Source organism: Poecilia formosa, unplaced genomic scaffold (assembly GCF_000485575.1).
Source record: "Poecilia formosa unplaced genomic scaffold, Poecilia_formosa-5.1.2 Scaffold124, whole genome shotgun sequence".
In the NCBI taxonomy this organism is placed as follows: Eukaryota; Metazoa; Chordata; class Actinopteri; order Cyprinodontiformes; family Poeciliidae; genus Poecilia; species Poecilia formosa.
In genome coordinates, this window is record NW_006800063.1 from 1,329,179 (window position 1) to 1,351,637 (window position 22,459).

Here is a 22,459-nt window from a genome sequence, read left to right on the forward strand (position 1 = left end):
CCCACACTCGGCTGCAGGCTGTGAGATTTCTCTTCTGACGACAAACTGCGCTAATGAACCATGTTGACTTTTCTGACATTTAAATAGCAGCACATGTTCTCATGCTGCGACCAGGGAAGGGAAAAATCCTTGGCATTTTCTGCCCAGAATATACGGCAAGAACACACAGGAGACAGAGGAGCAAAGAAGGGGAAGCCATGAGAGGAAGAGGAGGGTGAAAGTAGGCGAGGTGTAATCATCTAAAATCGTTAGAGCTGATGGGAGCGGCCTGCCTGACTCTGTCAAACGGTGACCCACTGGCCCCTGCCCTTCGCTGCTTTTATTGATTTGGAACGAGGAGTGCTTGTGTTTCTGTGGCTCACCACACAAAGTGTACCGTGGCTGAAATTGTTGTCCTGTTTCTTTTTATGCGGTTGTGTATTCTCTCTGGCTAAATGCTTGCATCAGATGTCTGTTTCTGTTCCCTCTGCGCTTTCCTGTCGTTGACCTTTGCCTCCGCTGCTCCCATCTCTTTCCCTTCCTCTATGAATGAACAAAGAGAACCCATTATTTTCCTTTCTTTTCTTTTTCCATGACAAGGACAGCAGATCACAAATGCTTGTTTGACAGGGTGATCTTCACTCTACTGAGAGTGTTCTTTTATCATCTTTTAAATCAGATATACTGGCTAATGGGACAGAAATCTAAAACGTTTGTAATTTATGATGAGCATAAACTGTTGTAAAGGGGAAGTAAATGCCACTCCTAATTCAAATCCTAGAAAGAAGGAACCTTTGTTTTATGAAATACAACCTTTGTTGTGAGCTGGTAACAAGGCGATTGTTAAAATAGAAACATTTTAATCCAATGGTTTGATCATACTCACAACTTTTCGCTGTATTATATGTTCCTTAATTTGCCACCTTTATTAACTTCCTGCTAAGCCTTTTTTTCTGCATGCAAGTGTTTATGTGGGAAGTTACTTCATATACATTTATGGATGTTATGGACTATCGACTCTGCGGATGTCTAAGATAATAAAAATGGGACATGTTTTTGTTGGGAAGATTATATTAAATATTAAATAAACTTGGCTGCAGTTTTTTTTTTCTAGTACAGTATTTAGGTTTGGCTCTCAGAAAAAAAGAAAACCCTTCATAATTATTTTCAAAAACATGACATTTTGCCTTTCAAGAATACTCACATTTTTACAAAACCTGCCAAGGAAGGAATGCGCTTTTACAGGTTGGGCAAGCATTGATCAGATAAGAACGGTCACTTTTGGAGGAGTCGCAGAGATCCACAGCTTAGGTTAACAGTTATTAGTAACTTATTTTACAAATCTGGCCTTTAGTGAAGAGCTGCATGTTACAATGAAGCCCTCTGGAACAAGTCATGTAGGGCACACAGCAAATATGTGGAACAAGCCTCTTGTCAGATGAGACCAAGACTTGGCTTTATCTAAATCTGATTCAGAATCAGTGTTTGTGGTTCTAATGTAAGAAAGTCCAAGAGGTTTGAAGACGTTTGCATTGTGATGATCCCTTTTGTTGCTGTAAAATCCCTCTCATTGATTAAAAATCAAAAATCAAGGGTTTTTAGGCTCACTTTTCAAACTTTCAAGTTATGTATGCGTTAGTAACTGTGAATAGTTTTGAATAAAGACTATGAAATAATTTTAAAATGTATTTATATTTGCGTCCTGAGTTCCACTGTCTGGAAAGGTCCGTAAAAGGAAGGAATTTAATTTCCAGGATTTCTTCACTTTCTGGTGAACAGATTTGTCCTTGAGTCATTTCTTTCTTCCTTGAACTGGAAGAATTGTGGGATTTTTATATGAAAACTTGGCTGTAACACCGTCTCCTATGGCACATGAATAACTTTCTTTGCAGTTCTCTGCATTTCCAGGGAGTCTGAATCCAAAACTTCTTTTCATTAAATTGCGCTCCGTTCAGAAATTACTTGGAGTTGAAGATCCGTGTGTATGCAAACAGACTTTATTTTATGAGGGTTTCTATTCTTATCACTTCTTAATTATTCAGTGTTTGTATTTTGAGTTGGCATCAAACGAATTTAAATATCTGAGAGTCGTTCAGACAAAGGAGAAACAGCCACCTCTGTGGAGCAGATGAGTCTCCCAGTGTGAGAGCTGCCCTGCTTCATCTATTTTTCATCTCTCTCTCTCTCTGTCTCTCTCTCTCTCTCTCGCTCTCTCTGGGCTTCCTTTTTTTTCTTTCTCCATTCTAACTCTCCCTCTTACCCCATCGTTTACTGTCATGTTCGTCCAATTATATCACAGTGATGGTTCACCTCACGATTTCAGTTGTTTTCCCTTTGGTTCCTCCCATTTTTCTCTGCAAGAACTACCCTGAAGTTGCTACAATCATTTTCAGTTTGAACTAAAAAAAATACAGGCATTCTAGTTGTTTAAGTTTTCTTTTGTCAGGATTTTTTTTTTGACTAGATCAATGATGACATCTTACACTTTTTTGTCATTTGGAAGAACAGGACACTTTGTTACTGTGCCTCGCCTTGTAATTCTTTCTCAGCCTCTGATTAGAGCATAATACCCTATGAATGAGGCTTATGGCACTCTGTTTTTGTTCCTGTTACTGACTTATCATACTAGCTTTATTCTGGCTTCCTGTATGGACACATCTATAAGTGTTGATGTGCATTTTAAAACAGAAGAAATGAGAAGTAAATAAGGAGGAATTGCTTTAAATAAATGTGGATTAATTTATCTACTTTATCCTCCATAATGTTGATCAGCAGAGTTTTCAACTTTCGAAAAATGGAAACTTATACCATTTTGCAACTCCAGCTCCGTCCTGGACATCCAGCCCTGCTTATTTCACCACCAGCTCTTCAGTCCTACCCTGACCTAATTCAAACAGAAGTCTGCATCTCAGCACAGCGCAGCTCAGCTCAGCATGGCATAGCTTGTAGATCTTAGAATACAAACATACACAGACGCACACATAAATGTGCCCACTGCATGGCCCACTTATGCACCTCCATCTGCTCATGGCAATAGGCTGCCTCTAACAGTTTTTAGAGGACTCATTAGTTTGTCATATATCTTCCCACAGTTTTCCACAGTTGGTATATTCCAGCACTGGCAAAATCCCCCCCACATTTCAAGCTGTCTAAACGTCAAGATCCCAGCAATAAAGAAACAACTGGTGCTTATTATCTCTAGAAATGCCTGGCAAAGCAATTCATAGGCTTTACAGTGAAATTATAATCCACTGTATGGATCGGAGTTAATGATGTTATTTTTAGTTCTGTTTGTTCAAGAAACCTAATGTAAAGCAAAAAATATACATATATTTTTTACAATGATTATTTTTTATAACCCCCTGTTCTTTTAATGTTCCTGCATTGATTATAAGTTTATTAGCAAATGCTTGAAATGTTTTTGTTTGTAGGTCAACAACTTGTCGTAACTCCTGACTTAGAATTAAAATTAAGTATTTATCCTTGTTTGCTGATAAAGGTACAGTATTGTGTTAAAATTCATTTTTTGAGCTGTGCATCATGTCATGTTATTTTATCTTCAAAAACATACCTGCGGTGTTCCCTTGATTCATTCATGCATATTTGAGAAATCATTTAACCTCCCGTGGCAACCATTCAGCTGTGCAGAACGCCTGAGCGCTGCCTTCGAGACGCAGCTCCTCTTGGGAGCTGCAGTTTCCAGGTTTCTGAGCTTCCGCCTCACAGAGCAGCCCTTCCCCTCGGCTCCCTCGCTCAGCTCCTTCAGACTAGCCAGCAGCAATTAGCAAACAGCTGGTGGAACTGGTCATGATTGCAGATACTTCTCAGTGCAATGCTGGTAAAAATGTTGTTGAAGGGTTAATACAGGACTGATGTTGTGATGACTTCCTGAAGGCAGAGCTTCAGAAAGAACAGGACTTTTTAAAGCAACAGAGGCCCAATGTCAAAGCGTTAAATTACAAAGACAAATTTCTTACGTCATATTTGATACATATAACATTTTTATAACTGAAGGTTATAAAAATAACCTTCATTTTTATAAATGCAAACAAGTTGCAAACATTTATGTAATGTTTGCAACTTGTAACAAACTAACAAGTCCTCTAAAAAATGTTAGAGGCAGCCTATTGCCATGAGCAGATGGAGGTGCATAAGTGGGCCATGCAGTGGGCACATTTATTTGTGCGTCTGTGTATGTTTGTATTCTATTACCTTGATTGTGCTATAAAATGATATAAAAACATAATACTACCCCTTTAACTTTTTAAATGCTTGGGATTTCTTTTGTGGTGGCCATTTATGTAATGTTTGCAACTTGTAACTTCTACTAATTTAGTTTTCTATTTTGGGAAGTTTAGAATTCATTTAAGTTCAGTTTAGATCCACAATCTGTAGTTAATTTGTATATTTGAATTGATTAGATTATGTTGGTAATTGGTTAGACCCTCCCATTAATTTAAGTAATTAAAACACACCGGGTGCTGAGTGGAGCGATTGTTTGGCAAGTGTTTGGTGTGTGGATGGGAGGTTTTTTGTAAATGATTTTTTGACCACTTTCACTTTCACTTTTCACATTTCATTTTTTTGTACTTGAAACATCATATTAAGTTTATTTTCATGTTTGACTAAGTTGTAGGACATTTTTGGTAATTATTTTGTCGCTATTTTTACAAGAAATAAAGAATATATTTTTTCAAACAAATTAAGTCGGAAGTGCGTTCAAATAAAAAAAAAAAACACCTGTTAACACCCACGGCCTTTGTTGGAATATTGTTTTTTGGAAACGAGAAGGCCGCGACATCTTGTGAGCTGCGTCTTGTGGATATGTATGTCAAAATTCAGTGTTCGATGGCCTGTGACATGCAACTATTAAAGGTATCTCCAATTTAACACACCAGTAGCAAATATTTAGCTAATTATTAGGATCCTATTGAGCTTGATTACATGTTTTGGAGGCAATTCAGCCATTTGATTTTGGCGTGTTGGACCAGAGACGTGTGTTAAAAGTTGGTGGATTGATTAGTGTTGGTAGTATTTTTTTATTTATTCATTTGTTGTTGGTCATTGTATTTTATTTTATTTTCTTTTGTGATTGAAAATCAGTAATCAATACTGATTGACTAAATGATGACTAGGTCAATTAATGTTTGCATTGATTATAAACTTATTTTAATCCTGAGAAATATACAGACTATTCAAACTAGCTGGTTTGCTCTAGTCAAAACAAGCCCATATTTTGTTTTAAATTACTGCAGTTCTAAAGACACCGGGAGAATTTGATGAATGAGGAATAAAGTTACTGTGAAGTTAAAGTGACCAGTGAAACTACCACCCTGTTCCTTCTTGTAACCAGAAAGTTGACTAATGATTCCAACTAATACCACGAACTCAACATTTAAAAGGAAATAGTGTCTACACTCCAAGACAAACTCAAATCCATGTTCAAACAACCTTATAAAAACTTTTTTACACAACCTACATTTGTTGTTTTATAAGTCTTATGATGTTATTACAGTATGCAGACCATTTAGTTTACAATAGTTTACTTTTACTAGTAACATTCAGTTTGGACATAGTCACAAGTTTCCTCACTCTTTCAATTCTAAGGTTTTATATTTGAGGAAGACAATGTTTTAAAAGATAATCTGGTGCTTATTGGTTTGTTTTATGAGGGATGTACACCTGACTTTAATTACCAAATAATACTACGGTACAAATTATCGTTATTTATAAAGGCTAAGCCAAAATAAACAGTTGGCATGAAACTAAGTAGAACCCTCACTGCCTCCACAGAAAGTAAAGAGGAAGAAGTGGCTTGATGCTAATCAAATGCAGTCCAGCGGCTGGTCATCGCCACATAGGAGTTTCTCTAGAAAAGCAGAAGTTTGTTAATCAGTTTGCAGGTCTGCAGCATACAGATGTGGACAAATAGTGTCTGTGTTCATACCTTCCAAGAGCCAGTTCTATATTCAGTTAAGCCAGGTTTCAGTTCACTGATAAGTTCACACTTATAAGTTCACACTGTTTTAGCACCGTTGCTGACAGATTCATATACATTCTTTAAATACATGAGCTACTTGCTCACAGGATGGGAGATGGAGTTTTTCCATAGATTTTTGCTTCAACTTCCTTCTGAAAGCAGCAAAGTGAAGCTTAAAGCGAGAGTACAAACATTGGCATAAACTACCAGGGTGGGTCCACTCACACACACTCAGAAACCAAGTGGGGGCCTCTTGGGAAACTGGAGAGGTTTTTTTCCCATCAAAATGTCTAAAGTTTACTCTTATGCTATTTAGTGTTAATCTTTCATTCATCCCCAAAAAGAGTGGCTTTAATTTACATCAAAGTGAGTTTTGGTTCCTATGATGTTTCACATTTTTAAAAAAACAGCAATGTTTATTTTAAAGTTCTCAAAAATGTGAGCTCCACTCATGAGCACTTTTATGTTCTTGCAAAAGACCGGAAGTAACTCTATAGACCTAACTTAGCTCGCCAGACGGTGAAATTCATAAAAATTGACTTTTTCAATAGTAAGATTTTAGGGGAAAATAAGTAGAAGGAAGTTTCTCCTCATTTTGTTAAGTTTATTTATATAGCATATGGCAACAGGAATGAGTTGATTAAGTCTTTACCTTTGCAGCAATTCCTCGTACCAAGCATGTGAAAAAAGAGTCTTGGAGAACACAAAAATAAAATGTTTTGGAATAAACTGCATAAGACTTACAGCAGTGTCCTTTACACGGATGAGAGCAGAGTGGAGATGTTTAGCTATCGTACATTGTGGCTAAAACTTGGCATATCAGCACAAACACTGATATGCCAACAGCTGCGAAGCAAGGTGCTAAGAGGCTGATGCAATATTTGCTTTGCAGGAATAGTACCTGGACTCCTTGCATTTTGCGACTCATTTGCACTAAAAATAATTCAGACTCAGATGTATGGCCCTTTTCCCCAACACCTGCAGCTTGGAGGTCATGTAGTAGAACTAAAATAAATTTACTGTAAAATGAATGAGAAGTTGAAAAAAAAACAGAGTCTAATATTATGATTTTGCTTAATTTTTCTAGTTTTCCCTCTTTTGTACATTGAAATTATATTTTAAGTAAATGTTTAAATGTGTACCCCGCCTCATGCCCTGCCCGACCATCCAAGGAAAGCTAAGATAGAAGATGGATGGAGGGATAAATAAAGAACAAATTAACTTTAAAAAGACAAAAATACTCTTAGAACACTGGAACATTGTGCCTGTATAAATAAAATAAAGCAGCTCTCTCTGTATGAAAAGCACTAAAAGAAGATGAGCTTTTAAAAGTGGTAGAAAGCTAAAAGTAAATCTCAGTTATCATCCTGATCAGCTGATCTTTGCGCACTGAAGAAACTGAAGAGGTCACACAGAGAAGCTAGGACATTCACACAAGTCGGCATAAGTATTTTTAAATCTATTCTCTGATGTAAAAAAAATGTATTCCAATTAGAGTGGCGGCATTTTGAACTAACTTTAGATGTAATTGTAAGACATGCATAGTTTACATTGGTAAGATAACGCATGTTCATATATTTCTAGAGTATTTGGATTGTCAGTGGTGTAACTGACTGTTGCTGCAGTGTGCAGCAACAGAAAACAGGCTGCGTCATTTCTCTCTTTTCATTATAAATTCTGCTGTTTGTAAATATTTCCTGTTGCGAAAAACACAGCAGTTATGTTTGGACCTAAAGCAAACTGCAAGACAAACTGTTATTTAATAATTTTTATCAGATTGGGCTATTTTGCATCTTCATGTTTAGAAGGGACACAAAGCAAGATGGTCTTTTTATGTTGCAGGGCCAGTTTCACAGTTGGGTTTCTCTCAGCTCTGATTGGACCAGATGGTCCTTCCCTATGTCTCTCTGACCTTTCCACAGTTACTATTTGTCATCTGTTTGCATACCTCCTTGACCAACTTCTCAGCAGGGCAGAACGCAAAATTCATGCACCCTGATTAAACACGGCTTTTATAGAAAAATAAGAACACTAGATTACAATTTTTTTAAGAGTCCTCTGAAAATACATCAAAACTAGAGGAATGCCTCCTTGTTTGTTTAGCATTATCTCTGGAAAAGTGATGCTATTGGCACTTACACCTGAAGCAGATGGCCACAACAGGCTTCCTACTGGCTTTTGATTAAGGGAAAAGATGCAAAGAGGATGATAACAAGATCAAGTTAAATGTGAAGCAAAGTTCCTCAGATTTTTGTTGCTAATCTAAATTATAATAATGCACAACATTTCTCATTGGATTAATGTTTCGCATTTTTATTTATAAACCAAACTTTTATATTAATTTTGGTCTTTTGGCTTAGTTTGCATATAGTAGTATCTTCAAAAAGTGCATTACTGAAAAAAATACACTGAAAGGTTAAGCAGGTTGAATTACTACATTATTTTTTACATTTTAATAAAAACAAACAGAGTGAGCATGCTGCTTTTTCCAGTAATGGCAGAACATGATTTTTTTTTTTTTCACATCCCGAAGTTGTATAAGACTCTACACATATGGATTTTCCCGTCTTGTGAGCTTAAGCCTGTGTGTGAAGTATTTGCACGGTGGATTTCTCAGAACACGCCCAATTGTTTGGATTGTGGCAAGTGTGTTTTTACTGAGGATTTAGTGGCTATTAGTTGTGCTGTGTGTGTATGTGTTTGAGTGGCTGTGTGTGTATCCTCTTCCTGGACACATGTCCCATGGTGCTTAGAGGAATGTCCTGTTTGGAGCTGGGGTAGCTCAGTAAACACTGTTGTTTACTTTACAGTTTAGCTAAAGTCACAACTGGGATTACACTCCCAGCAAACTCACAACAATCATCTACACCGATATCCAGTTGAAACCTTAATATTTACATGTTAAGTGTAGAAAACAGAAATAATTTTTGTTATTTTAGCTGACCTCAAATAGGAAAGGGTTTCAGCATTGTTTGAAGTCAGAGAAAGATAATATATCTTTTTGTACTTTGCATTTAAATATCCAGTTTCATTGATGCTACAGATTTTACAAGTCTTTATTTATGTTTTTCTCAGAATATTTTTATCCCATGTCTTTATTCTTGTTGTGCAGACTCATTGTAATCTTTCTGGACAGCAGTTTTATTGACAACTAAGTCTGTCTAACATCTGCTGCACTGCCTCTCTGAAGATTATCCGCTTCTTCCCCTTTTTGTTGCTCAGAGTTAAAGTATTCAGCAGTGTAGTTTCATAATGTAGTTTATAGCAATGTTTCCTAATTCTGGTCCCCTGAACACATTGTTGTGCATGCTTTATACATTTCCTTGCACCCAGTTGGTAGGTGTTAAACCTCGACAAAAGTGGTGGGAAAAGTGATTGGTGACGTGTTCCACAACTAACCAATGCACATCCGACAGGCTATCCATGACGTAAAAAGAAAACACGATTAACCAGAACAGGCTACTTTTCGCCATTGGTCTCTGGCCCAATTTTGAGGCTTGCAGGCTTATTGTTGACACATTAATAAGTTGTGGACAACTGATTAGCATCCTGACTGGGCTGTGGCTATGCATCTTGCATAACAAACTGCAATGCACAGTGTATTCCGACACCTTTCTAATAGTCATTAGCTTCTTTAGCAATTTGAGCTACAGCATCTCAGCTGTTCCATCAGACCACACAGGTCAGCGATTTCTTCCCGTACGCATAATGAACCTTGGATGGCCCTTAATAGATGCTGACCTGTGCAGACATGGAATAGCCTTTAGGAGCTCCAATTCTGGAGATATTGCCTCCCTGTCAGTTAGCCATCACATCTTGTCAAACATACTAAAATCCATACAAAAGCTTACCAAAGCTGTGACTTACACCAACTTTGAAGATAAAATGTTGACTTGTTGCCTCATGTATTGCATTCACAAATAGGTGCAGTAATGAAGAGGTTTCGGTACTTTTTGCTCTATCTTTTAGTAGTCACAATGTTGTATCTTATATTTTATTAATTTACACCGTCATATGAGAAATATTGATGGAAAATAAAATAAATATTTTTCTGAGTAACTTATAGCACCCTGAATTTATCTGTTAGTCGGTTTCCATATCAAGATAAGAAAGAGCACTTCTTGGTATTTCTTGACATAAAAATATTTTTAAAAATATATTAAGAAAATTGGATGTGTCCAAAGTTACAACATGTTTGTTGTCAAGGTAACATCAAAATAAAATGTGTTGATTCAACTAAGATTGTTTTATCCAGAGAATAAAAAAATTCCAGAGTTTTAAGTTGTTTTTTTTTAAGTTTGGTACTGCTGTAACAAACTGTCCAGAGTGAAAAGAGACATGGTATATGCACAGAGGTGACAGAAATCAATTTTATTTGTCATATGTTTCAGTGGATCCCCCCAGTCAACAAGAGTGTTTTCATATCACAGAGGCTGTAGGGCATGAATTGTTTTTTTTAGAGAAGGCTCGTGGCCTGTATGGGATTTTAATCTGACTTTGTGACTTTCTTCATCAAGGACCAAAAATGCAACAATCATCAACAAGTTGTTAAATATTTAAGAACATATATGTGACAATTTATAGAAAACCAGAGATGGATAAATGCTAAATGTTGAAATTATTATTAAAATCAGATGTCTGACATCTGAAATGATTTCATGATGGAATAGAGGACTAGAAATATGAAACAATGAAATTAATACCAAAATAAATATGCATGCTTTTAAATTTCAGAGGAGTTCTGCATTTAATTATCAGATAATTGAGATGTTTAAATAAATATTTACACTTTATTTAAATGAGCACACATTTTTTTTTTATTATATGATTTGTTTGTTAGATTGACATTTTTGCTGTCAGTATTTCTCCAACAGTACTGAGAAAGTTTTTTCTGACCTTTGGTGACATATAAACCACATTGCAGTTTAATGGTGTCACATTAAACACCTGGTGACATTTAATAGCTGTGGTGTTGTGTTCAAGTGCTCAATGTGAAGATCCCAGTATTCAGATGTTCTATCTATTGTTTCTGTGCACGACTATTTAAATATACTCTGAGAATCACCTGTTCTTAGTCATTTTTAACCTGAACTTTGTCAGAAAAGATCCCAGTTTGTGTTGTGTTCATTTGTGTTGAAATAGTCCATCGTCGATGTTCCCACTCAGCCTTCTTTCCTGCTGCAACTCAATTAGCACAGTTACATACAGATGGATGAAGGCATGCATTGCATGGCGTTTTGCAGTAAGTGAAAGCAGAAGTGTTGCACTAAAATAAATAGATCAGTATAATGCTGTGACAGGAAGTCAGAAGTAGAATGTTGTCCTGTTCTGATCTTGACGAGATTAGTTTGTTGCCTGTTTACACAGGCCATAATGACAAATCAACATGTTTAATAGACGTTTCTTTCTACCGTAGTATCACTTCAAGTTTTTAAATTATTTCAAGTTGAACAATTTTAGTTTTAAAAATAACAAGGACTTAACTTGTAGAGGTTAGTAATTGCTTCTCAGGTCGAAGGGTGTGTGCACCAGAGTTGGATCCTGCCTCAGGTTTTTGGTCTGACTATATAGCTGCATGGAAAATATCAACTCCGTCATCCAGAAGCTACTGAGGAATTTGTAGCTCTGACAGCATCCTCCACACTGCTGGATTTTTTCCAGAGCCAGTGGCCTTTCTGTGGCAGTGATAGTTACTAAATGAGTTGTGACCAAAAAGAGCTTCATCCCTGGATAATTGTCCAACACAACATTGCATTATCTTAATCTTCAGGGATCTGAATCTAGGCTTCTGTGATAAAATTGTGTTGTAGAACTGGTTTCTAAATGTTTCTTAAGGACTGTAAGTTAAATGTAATGATTGGTGTAAAGTTTTTTTCTAAGGCTTATATATGCAGGCGTTTATTTTGATAGACGCAAACATCTTCCAGAGTTGAGTAAGAGCTTTGTTTAGCACCAGGGATGGGAAGAGTAGGGGGACAGAGGAAGATGTATCTCAACACTCTGGTAGTTTGGTTCTGACTGTATATTTTTACCTTCATTGCTTCTACATTTTTGATATATTTGGCTCAGTTTAATATTTAACTGCAGGAAATCGAAGCTAAAGTGCTCTCACTTAATCAGATTTATGCAAAATAGGGAAAACGTAAACAGTATCTTTTTTTTTTATCCTGTACAAATTTGATACGTTTTAAAATCTTTGTCAACTTTAGAGGCAGTTTCAAGTCATCCAGAGTTTCTCAGAGTTGTGTTGTTTTTATACAGAGGAGGCTGTTATTTTTAGTACACTGTGTAGGTCAGATGGTTTCTCTTTCTGGTGACAGTTGTGTGTCGCTGTGCAGTCCTTCCTGGTCTGCAAATGATAATGTATCTGTAAACTGACTGACAGGAGGCCTGTGGTTCCCCTCGGCCCACACGTACATTTTTAGCTGTGGATGCATCACTTGGTTTTTGTGTTGTTACTGCAGTTTTAAACCTTCCCTCAAGCTAAGCAAGACAGGGTTTTTACTAAGACAGTAACTTGTCAGAGCATGGTGATAGTTCTTGCAGGTCGATGTGGCTTGATTAATATGCTGAGCTAATGAAGCGCTTTAACATGGATCCCAGGTGATTTAGTTATAGACAATGGATTGTCACAAAGAAAATGCATAATTCTACTATACATTACCGTTATTTTTTAAATAATAATAAAAAAAGTAAAATCAAAAACAGTAGTTGTCTGTCTAGGGAATGTTGTTTTGATAATTTCATGAACTCCTCAGTCTACCAAAGTAGTCTAGAATCCAACATGAGATTATCTATTAGATTAGTTAATTAATGAGATTAGTTAATTAATGAAAGAGAGGAGTCAAAGGTTTTAAAATTGTGCAATTATTCCTCCACATTGAGGTGAGTTATTACTAGTAATACAGAAAAACCCTGAGTTTTTGCACACTCAGGGTTACATTTAAATAGGCTTAGGGCCTGATAAAAACCACGTCATTCTTAAAATGTCCTTCATGTGAAATCTCAGAACTGAAAAAAGTGTACCTTGTTTTTTTTTATTTTATTTTTATTCTTATTATTTTTACCACCACTGTGCTCAGATTAATGTTTTCGAATCAGAGCATTATGATTTACTTAGGTCAGATAGACCATGCGTTCTTATCTGTCACGTGAATTTCTTATTTATTACAATTCACTTTCACCTATAATGAAACTGCTAAATTGAGTTGGTAAATTACACTGATGATATATTGTTGTTTTGCTTTGTATTGACGTTTTTCATTATTTCACGTGTATAAAACAATGGGACATTTACTATTATTATAATGTTCTGACTAAACAATTACAACCCCCACAGTTATACATCTATGCACACAAACAGCTGACACTATGTGTGCCATTGTGTCTGGGAGTCTCTAATGCAGCTCAGGAGCAATTTAAGTTCTTATGTTTGCTTTATTCTAACCCTCAACGTCCTTTTCATACAGCCCCTTGTTTCTGTTGTACTAATCCCACTAGTGTGGGTGGATGCACCCAGCTGTGGGCCAGGATTTTAACCAGTTATGTCACTCCAGACATTTCTCAGTCAGAAATATCTGGGCGTTAGATTTCAGAAGAATTGTTTGGCTTCAGGGCTAAAGATTCGAAGGAAAATGATAAACATCTTAAGTGCTTTCTGTTTCATATCTGGTTATTTATTTGTTTGTTAGTTGGAAGAGAGAATTACTGTGGATAAAATGCAACGAAATGTTATTTGGTCTGTTATCAACGGCTTCTAATTAAGGAACTACAGTGCACACATTAGTGTGTCACGGCCCAATGGACCGCTGAACCATAAAGTTATGACAACATGCAGCTGTATATATTGTTGTTAAGGGATTATATGAGTGGGATTTAGTAAAATGAAGTAAGCTGGAAAGATGCATGGAGTGATTCATGCAATCCACACATACGCCTTCATATTTAGATAATATACCCCATCCAAGTGTTTTATTGGTTATCATGTGAGTCAGAGAAAAAAAACAAAAAACAAAAAAAAAACAGCGTTCAATACTGGTGCTTCCAAATCATCCCACTAGTTTACAGGCTCGACTGGACTCGAGTCAGCATGTTAGAGGCTTTAGGAGGAGGCTGAAGTTAAAAATAAATCACAGTCTGGCATCAGTAGGGCAAGAAATTAACCAACACTCTTTTTTTCATTTTTTTTCATCAAACCTAGACTTTTCTTTTATTTATCCACTTCATACCATAAGAACCCAATCTGAACCCTGGAGATTGATGAGAGCTGACAGACTGACCTTTGTGTTTGTGTTTCAGGGGAGCTTTCTCTGAGGTGGTCTTGGCTGAGGAGAAGAAGACGCAGAGATTGGTGGCTGTTAAGTGTATTCCCAAGAAGGCATTGGAAGGCAAGGAAAACAGCATCGAGAATGAAATCGCAGTTCTGCACAAGTAAGTGAAATATTAGCCTTTAAAATTATCCTCTGATAAACATCTACATCTAAATTAAAGTCGTCTAAAGGTATTCCAAGTTATGATGCTTCACTAAGTGTTCCTAAAGGGGGAGTATTATGCCAGATCGACTTTTCTGAGCTTTATTTCATGGCGTGATGTTATTGCTTCTTCAGTTCTCAGTTGAGCCCACACAGCTTTCCTCCTCTCTCCCACGCAGCTCCACCAGACTAGTGGCTGCAGCAATTAGCAAACACCTGGTGGAACTGCACGTCTGCTGAGCTTATCAAACAAACTACAACACTCCTGTAGTTTGGAGAAGCATTGCTGTGGCCACAGAGACAGGGGCCAATTTCAAGGCGTAAGATACAGATGTGATGCGGTTATGAAGTCACATTTATTTTAAATTGTATTTAACATAGTTACTTGATTCTGGTATAAAATGATACTATGTGCTTTGAAAATACATAATGCCTCCCCTTTAAATATTTAGACTGAAATTGTGGTGCTACACAACATGCATCCTCCTAAAATGTAATTAAAACATATTTTTTCAAATGTAACTTCATTAAAGATGACAAATTATGTGACAAGAAACTTTATGCTTTAAAGAAATACACCTGCAAAATGTTTTTCCTCTTTCATACCTGAAGAAGCAACCCTTTTTTTTTTTTTTACATTAAAACCAATGAAGTGACACAAACTTCCTAATTGTGAAGGTTTTTTTTTTTTTTCCTGCTGTGCTCTTTTTATATATGGGGAAATACAGGTCACAATAAAAATGGCTGATCTACACAGGTCCCTGGTTATTTTTAGAGGCCTTGTTGCCTAGGTTACAGGAGAAACACAATATACAGTTATGATTCCCTCTGAGGTGAGAACTGTGGAATGAGAGTGGTGGGGGTCAGCCAGCAGCTCACACACAACTGTGACAAATTAAATAAAACCGAGGTAAACACGGCGTGAGAGTCATGTTTGGCTCCGCGGGATGTTCATATTGACTCGTCCAAAGGCTTCATTACTCATGTTAATAGTTTATGTCCCCGTATCTCACAGAGGCAGGGGTAGGGTAGGTGTATGTTTGCTGGTGTCATCACATCATAGCTGAGCATGTAGCTCCCGCTGAAGAGGAGGGAGGAGTCGCAGAAGACCTGAAACAGACTCTGCTTTGCATCACAACTCCTTCAGAGTTCAAAGACGTTGCTTCATGAATATAAATAGCCTACACATTTCAATCAATTAGCTCCTCTTTTACTACACACTGTATATTTTGTGACATGGAAATATGATTTCCTGTCTAAATTACGAAATCATTGGGCTGAATTATGTCCTGAAGGGTTTTTTTTCTGTCCCAGTTGGGAAGGATTGCAGCATGAGTTATAAATGAGAGATTCATATGTACAAGAGTCACATCTACCGTTCTTCAAAGTGAAGTCCACCCCGCATCACAGCTTCATTACTGACTTTGCTCGCCTTTGTGAAAGCTTCACAGTTTTAGCTGAACGTGTGAAGGCTGACAGGAAGATAAGCATTTCTGAAATTGTTCAACTTTACAGTTTTCTCCACCATTAAGAATTAAGTTTGGCGTCCTTTAAGAAGAAAAACACTACTTTATAAATCTGCTCTTTAAAATAGACACAGATTCATTTGTAATATAAAAATGGCTTTAGAAAACCCCCAGCCATCACACTACTGCTATCATGCTTGACTGTCACTTATTTAACGGGGCACAATCCTTCCAAACAGTTCCACTTTTGTCTTTTTTTTTTTTTTTTCTAAAAGTTTTTGGGATGATTAAAAAGTTTCTGTGAGTCAAATCTTCATGTTCTGTTTAATCAGCAGTGGATTCTGCCTAGAAGAGGATGGTGTTTTCATCCAATCTTTCTTTTTGCTGAATTATGAACACTTAACTGAGGAAAGTGACATTCTCAGTCACTTATGTGTTGTGTTCGTGGATTTTTCGTCACATCCTGGATGAATCCTAGATGAATTATTGGAGTAATTTCAACAGCCACTCACCACTGTTCATTTTTTCAATTAGTGGTTAATGGCTTTCATTGTGGTTCACTGAAGTCCAAAAGCCTTTAAAATGACCTGTTAACATCAGGTTAATACATGTCAGTGACGGTTTCACATCTGTTGTTGTATTTCTTTAGATCAAAGCATGTCTCGGATGATAAGAAATCAGCTGTATTAATGATCAACCCAGTACACAAACACTGATCATCCTCTAGCTGTGCCCCTACTTTCCTTTCATTAGCGGCTTATAAGCTAATCTGTAAGCGCTGTAAAATCACCACCCGAGCTGTGTGGCCATATTTTCTTTCGTCAGCTGGACAAACACATACCTGCACAGAAATTCTGCTGAAATGCACAGTGTTTGCTGAACGCTTAAGCTCATACAGGGCCACACGTGACTGATCTCTCTTTCTCTGTAGTTTTAATCTGTCACTTATCCTCCACCGAGTTCGTCTCTCCCTCAACGCTGTCCTTAGCAGATGAATGAAGGTGTCCATGCATCGTTGCAATCTGGATGAGTCACTGCTGTAATCCAACGTGAGCTTGAGCTGACCCACACAGAGTTCCCTTCGGTACATCTTGTCCGCATGGCTTTGTGCTTGGTGCAGACTGTCTCAGTTTAGCATCTTGACTTTGTACTCAAAAGTATTCAAACCCCTTTAAATATTTTCATCCGTTTTCACATTTCAACCACACATTTTAATAGCTTTCTGATGGGAACTTATCTGGTAAACCAGCTCATAATTGTGAATATGTGTCTTGTCATTCTTTTGTGTGGAGTGGATAACTAACAATTACTTTGTCTAACACTTGAGACGTAGATCTCTCCAGTTAACACAAGGCCATTTAACTGCTCCTCTGGTCAATACTTTTCTTGCCCAGCCCAGACCTGTCTGCTCCATTTTTTGGTGATGGTGTTTGCTTCACTTAAGGCTTAAGCTCTCTAACTAACCCCCAGTGGCCTTCACAAAACAGCTGGGTTTATATGTAGAGTGAAATAAGTACAGGTGGAATGCATCGGCTAATTAGGGGATTTCTTAAAGCAAATATGGATTTTATTCAAGGGCTTCACAGTAAAGCTCCTAAATATAAATGCCCGCAATTTTCTGACTTGTTTTAAGTTTGAAAACAATGTGATTTCTTTCTGCTCCACGTTTGTGCACTACTTTGCGTAGCTCTATCACAATGTTTGATTAAAAATGCATCTGAATGTTTTTGTCGAATGTGGAAAAAAAAAAAAAAAAGTTGAGCAAGACGCTGCACAGTAAGACCAAGTTTTGATGTAAAAACTTAGTGGGACTTTGTGACGATACAACAATGATTACTGGTGCTAGTTCATCTTTTGCATGTTTTCTTTTTTTCATTCTATTTAAAGTCGAATGCTGTTAAATGTGATATTCTGTTTTGATAAGATTCATCAAAAGCCAAACTGAACGTTTTGTGACATGCTAAGGAGAAAGACTTTCAACACTCTGCAGCTTTATTTACTGAACACAGTGATTAGGACAAAAAAAAGGAGCAATACCAGTATGAAGCTGGTGACTCATGTTCCCACTGCTGTCACATCACTGACGGGTGTCAAAGGGCACCAAAGCAGAGTTCAGCCAATTAGAGAACTGCATGCATTTGCCGAGAGACATCTCCTCTTTACCCATAAAGATAAACTAACCCAGCCCTGCACATTAAGTTTTACACTGAGATCATATTTACGAGCTGGAAGCAGATAAGCTGAGCTTCCATGTGTAAAGTTATAGGATCACCTCAAGTAGGAACATAATAAACAACCAAACTGTTTCTTCCTCTTTCTCTTTTCCTTCCTGACAGGATTAAGCACCCAAACATTGTGTCTCTGGAAGAGATATTCGAGAGTAAATCACACCTCTACCTTGTCATGCAACTGTGAGTATTCACATATGTGTGGTGCTGTGTGAATCCTTCTTTTTTGTGCAAAGTGTGTTTCAAGCTGCCTACTCGTGTTATCTCCCACACGCTCTTTGTCACATGCCTCGAACTGCACTCCGCAACACAGACACACGCACTCACACACACAAACCGCACACGTGCGTATGCGTGCGTGTGTGTGCCTGTGTGTGTGTGCAGACTACCCATGAGCATCAGTGGGGAGTTTGCCTTCACACTAGCAGCTTGTCAGCGTCCCACCCACCTTAAACTGCTGAAATGTCAGAGAGGATCCAGATCAATGACAGACCAGGATCAGGAGGGCTGTTAATTGTGACACTAATAAAAGTGTAAATCATTCATGCATTCATCAGAGTCAAAGCAGAAAACAAAAGGCAGCAGGTGGCAGAGATCCAGGGTGTTCAGAAAGCAAAGGGATGCTTCAAAACTCAGTTTTTTTTACTGCATTAATATGTATTATACTTATTTATTATTAACAGTCTGTTGCTGGATTCAGTGTTGGTCTTTCTTTCAAGTCTCCCTCAAGCCACTGATTAAGCCCTGAGATTTATTTCTTGATAAATAGAAAATTTGTAGAGACCTTCGTAAGCAGAGTGAAGTCTCCATCTGGTGGCCAAAAGCAGCCACTGTTTGAGGTCTCCCAGTATTTTTCAGATTAAAGTAGTATGCTTTTTACATTTGAGTATTTGTTACTGTAAACTTCATCAAAGCTGTTGTAAGCAGCAGTTCTTAGCAGCAGAAAAACTGGAAGCTGTTTGTTCTTGTCACTGGCTGTAAAGTAAGTTCCTGCTTTTTTTTCGTTTCCTCTCGCTGATTTCCTCATAGGTTTACTGCCGTGTTCTGTCACTTCTCTGGCATCTCCTTTTGTTCAAATTCATAAAACGGGCGGTGTTATGTGCATTTACGACACGCTTTGCTGAATGCATCTCTTTCTGCAGGGTGTCTGGTGGAGAACTGTTTGATCGTATCATAGAGAAGGGCTTCTACACAGAGAAAGATGCCAGTAAGCTAATTCAACAGATTCTGGACGCTGTAAAATACCTCCACGACATGGGCATTGTGCACCGTGACCTTAAGGTCAGTCAGACCATTCTGTATTTGATAGTACAATGTTATTTTTAAGCAGTTTTTGTTTAATATAGAGTACTAAGGTTTTCTCCTGCCAACTTGTCAACACAAATATTTGTAACGTTAACAAGAAATTCAGAACAAATTGTGTATGTGGTGTAACACTTATGTTTTTTTCTGTACTTCATGTCTGATAGTAGGTATCTGATAAGATTTTACTGGATATTTAGGGCTTTAACACATCCGTTGTAGCCTAGTGGATATATGACAGGCTTTATAAGATGCTTTAAATTCACACTTGTATGTGGTTTTGCTTACAGCCAGAGAACCTGCTGTACTACAGCATGGACGAAGACTCAAAAATCATGATCAGTGACTTCGGTCTGTCTAAGATCGAGGGCTCGGGCAGCGTGATGTCGACAGCCTGTGGAACACCTGGATACGTTGGTAAGATGTTTAGAGACCGAGATTTACTCATCTTACATACCATGTAATTCTGCAACAGCTTCTTAAAATATTCAAATTAATATTAAATGTATGTACAAACATAGATTCCATGAATGAACTGAAGTTTTGACATTTTGTGTTAAAACCTGCGCCTTCTGTTTCTTAAGCTCCTGAGGTTTTGGCACAGAAGCCGTACAGTAAAGCTGTGGATTGCTGGTCTATTGGGGTCATAGCATATATTCTGTGAGTACAACTTTGGAGAGTCACCATCCCTCAGATAAATACCCTTACTAGGTCTGTATATCCAAAATAAAAGAAAATGATACAACAACGCATACTTACCTTTTCAAATCTGACGCATCATGTGTTTCACACGAGTATTTTAAATGATTAAAAACTGTAATCATTTACGGTTTTGTTGCGAAACAAAAGGACACCTCGGATAAATTCAAAATCAAAGATATTTATCTGTTCGCGAGCCCATAAAAACAATGAAAGCGTGTAGCTTTTGGGAATAATTTTTGATTGGGTTAACCTTAATTCCAACAAAGCAGACTGTCATTTAAAAAGTGTGCAGGAAAATGTGAATCCTGAGTGCATGTTGTTTGTAGATCAGGTTTTTACACATGCTCTCAAGTTCACACCGGTTTTTGGATAAACAAAATGTTGGTAGATCAGGACCCATGTTTGAAATCTTTGTCCATCTGGCACATAGACTAGCAAACAAACTTTTTTTGTTTGTTTGTTTGTTTGTTTTATATCCGGTCATGAATAAGGAGGTGCGAGATGTCCTACCATGTGTTTTCACCTGAATTGCATGATTTTGTCTTGAGTGTGGAAAATGTTGATGCTATGTTAAAAAAAAGACAATCCAGTTAGTCAGTTAATACACTTAATATTCTGTGTTTTTGTCTTGTTCAACTGAGTATATTTAATAATATGCAAATGCTTTTATTTAGCATTCTACTTAGTTCCACTGCTCTTTCAGAACCATGAGATAAACATTGAAGTTTAGCCATATCAAATAAATCTAAATGTGTTTAGATGAGACTCATTTGTCAGATTAGAAGTACCTTTTGAAAATAACAACCTTTAAGGAGCTATTAAACATGTGTTTCATTAAACCTACATTACTATATTAAAATAGTTTTTATTGGTTAAATACAATATCATATAATGTTGTGTTTTCTCTAGCCATAAGTAGAAAATCAGCTTGAAAACATCAGTCTTTGTGTAATTAATTTATGTAATGTGTTTACTTAGTGAAATGAGTTACTGAAATAACTAAATTGTTCAATAATATTCTAATTTATTGAATATGAGTGTATAGTGTTAGTCATGCACCAATAAACTGTTCTCTCTTTTATTCCAGGTTGTGTGGATACCCACCTTTCTATGATGAAAATGATGCCAAACTGTTTGAACAGATCCTGAGAGCAGAATACGAGTTTGATTCTCCTTACTGGGACGATATCTCTGATTCAGGTATAATACATGTAAAAAAAAACAACAAAAAACACCATTGTTCTGTTCATAATGCTTTTGACATGCTAGTATTAAACAGTTTAGTCTAACATAAAACACAAATTTTGTGTGTGACTTGAGCAAGAAAAAGTTTTTTTTAAATATTGCAAGACAAGTTAAAGTCTGTTTTTTTTGTTTTTGTTTTTTCAAATGAGATTCATAGCGGTTTTTAACTTTAAACTTTCTTAATTTTTACAGCTAAAGACTTTATAGTACATCTTATGGAAAAAGATTCTAATGAACGCTTCACCTGTGAGCAGGCTCTGCAGCACCCTTGGTATGTTTCTTCTGTCATGTCGTCTCTTCAGCACAAACTCTTCAAATAAAAAGTTTATTTAAAGATTCAAATAATTGTTTTTTTTTCTTTTTTACTGAGATTTATTTAGCTCACTCAAACCTTTTCTTCCTTCTTTCAGGATTGCTGGAGATACCGCCCTGGACAAGAACATTCATGAGTCTGTCAGTGCTCAGATCAAGAAAAACTTTGCTAAGAGCAAATGGAAGGTCAGTCAGAATCTTACAGAGCTCTGCAAAAGTATTCGTTACTCTTTAGAGCAGATTTTTGAAATGGGAAAAGTGCGTATTTTAAGAAGAGTTTAACAATCAGAAATCTGAAAAGTAGGGTCTGCATTTGTATTCAGCCTTCTTAGCATTGACACTGAAAAATAAAGAAAAAAAATAGCTGTATGCAAACTTTAAGTTTACATACATTATGTGTTAAAATGACCCATCCGAAATCCAGACCTAAAACCAAGTGAAAATGTGTCATATGATTTAGAAATTTGTATTACTAGGTACTCTTAGTCCCATCTCATTAACCTTGAGCTTTTTCGCAAAAAGTTCAGCATCTAAACTTGCAGATTTAAACCCGGGGTAGAAATATCACAAAACACCTACATCTTAAGTTTCTACAAAGTTTTGACTCAGAAAGCTTGAATATAAGTGCACACCGCATTTTTTAGATTTATATTTATAAAAAGAGATTGAAAACAAAAGTGATAAAATTCTGCATTGTCTTAAGAGTTATTATTCAGCTCTGCTCGCTAGGGCTTTTATTTTTGTAAGTCTTAAAATTGGGCATTTTTGTCCATG

At 36.9% G+C, this 22,459-nt stretch overlaps 1 protein-coding gene across 2 annotated transcripts in view; it reads left to right on the plus strand.

Moving 5' to 3' along the window:
• Positions 1 to 22,459, plus strand: part of camk1b (calcium/calmodulin-dependent protein kinase Ib) — a 42,904-nt gene that overhangs the window by 17,640 nt on the left and 2,805 nt on the right. For both annotated transcript variants that reach the window (XM_007561288.2, XM_007561289.2), the window contains 8 exons: positions 14,258 to 14,389; positions 18,233 to 18,307; positions 19,267 to 19,405; positions 19,717 to 19,843; positions 20,011 to 20,086; positions 21,216 to 21,328; positions 21,566 to 21,644; positions 21,784 to 21,871. In XM_007561288.2, the coding sequence (XP_007561350.1) occupies positions 14,258 to 14,389; positions 18,233 to 18,307; positions 19,267 to 19,405; positions 19,717 to 19,843; positions 20,011 to 20,086; positions 21,216 to 21,328; positions 21,566 to 21,644; positions 21,784 to 21,871 (829 nt within the window). The remainder of the gene's footprint in view (positions 1 to 14,257; positions 14,390 to 18,232; positions 18,308 to 19,266; positions 19,406 to 19,716; positions 19,844 to 20,010; positions 20,087 to 21,215; positions 21,329 to 21,565; positions 21,645 to 21,783; positions 21,872 to 22,459) is intronic.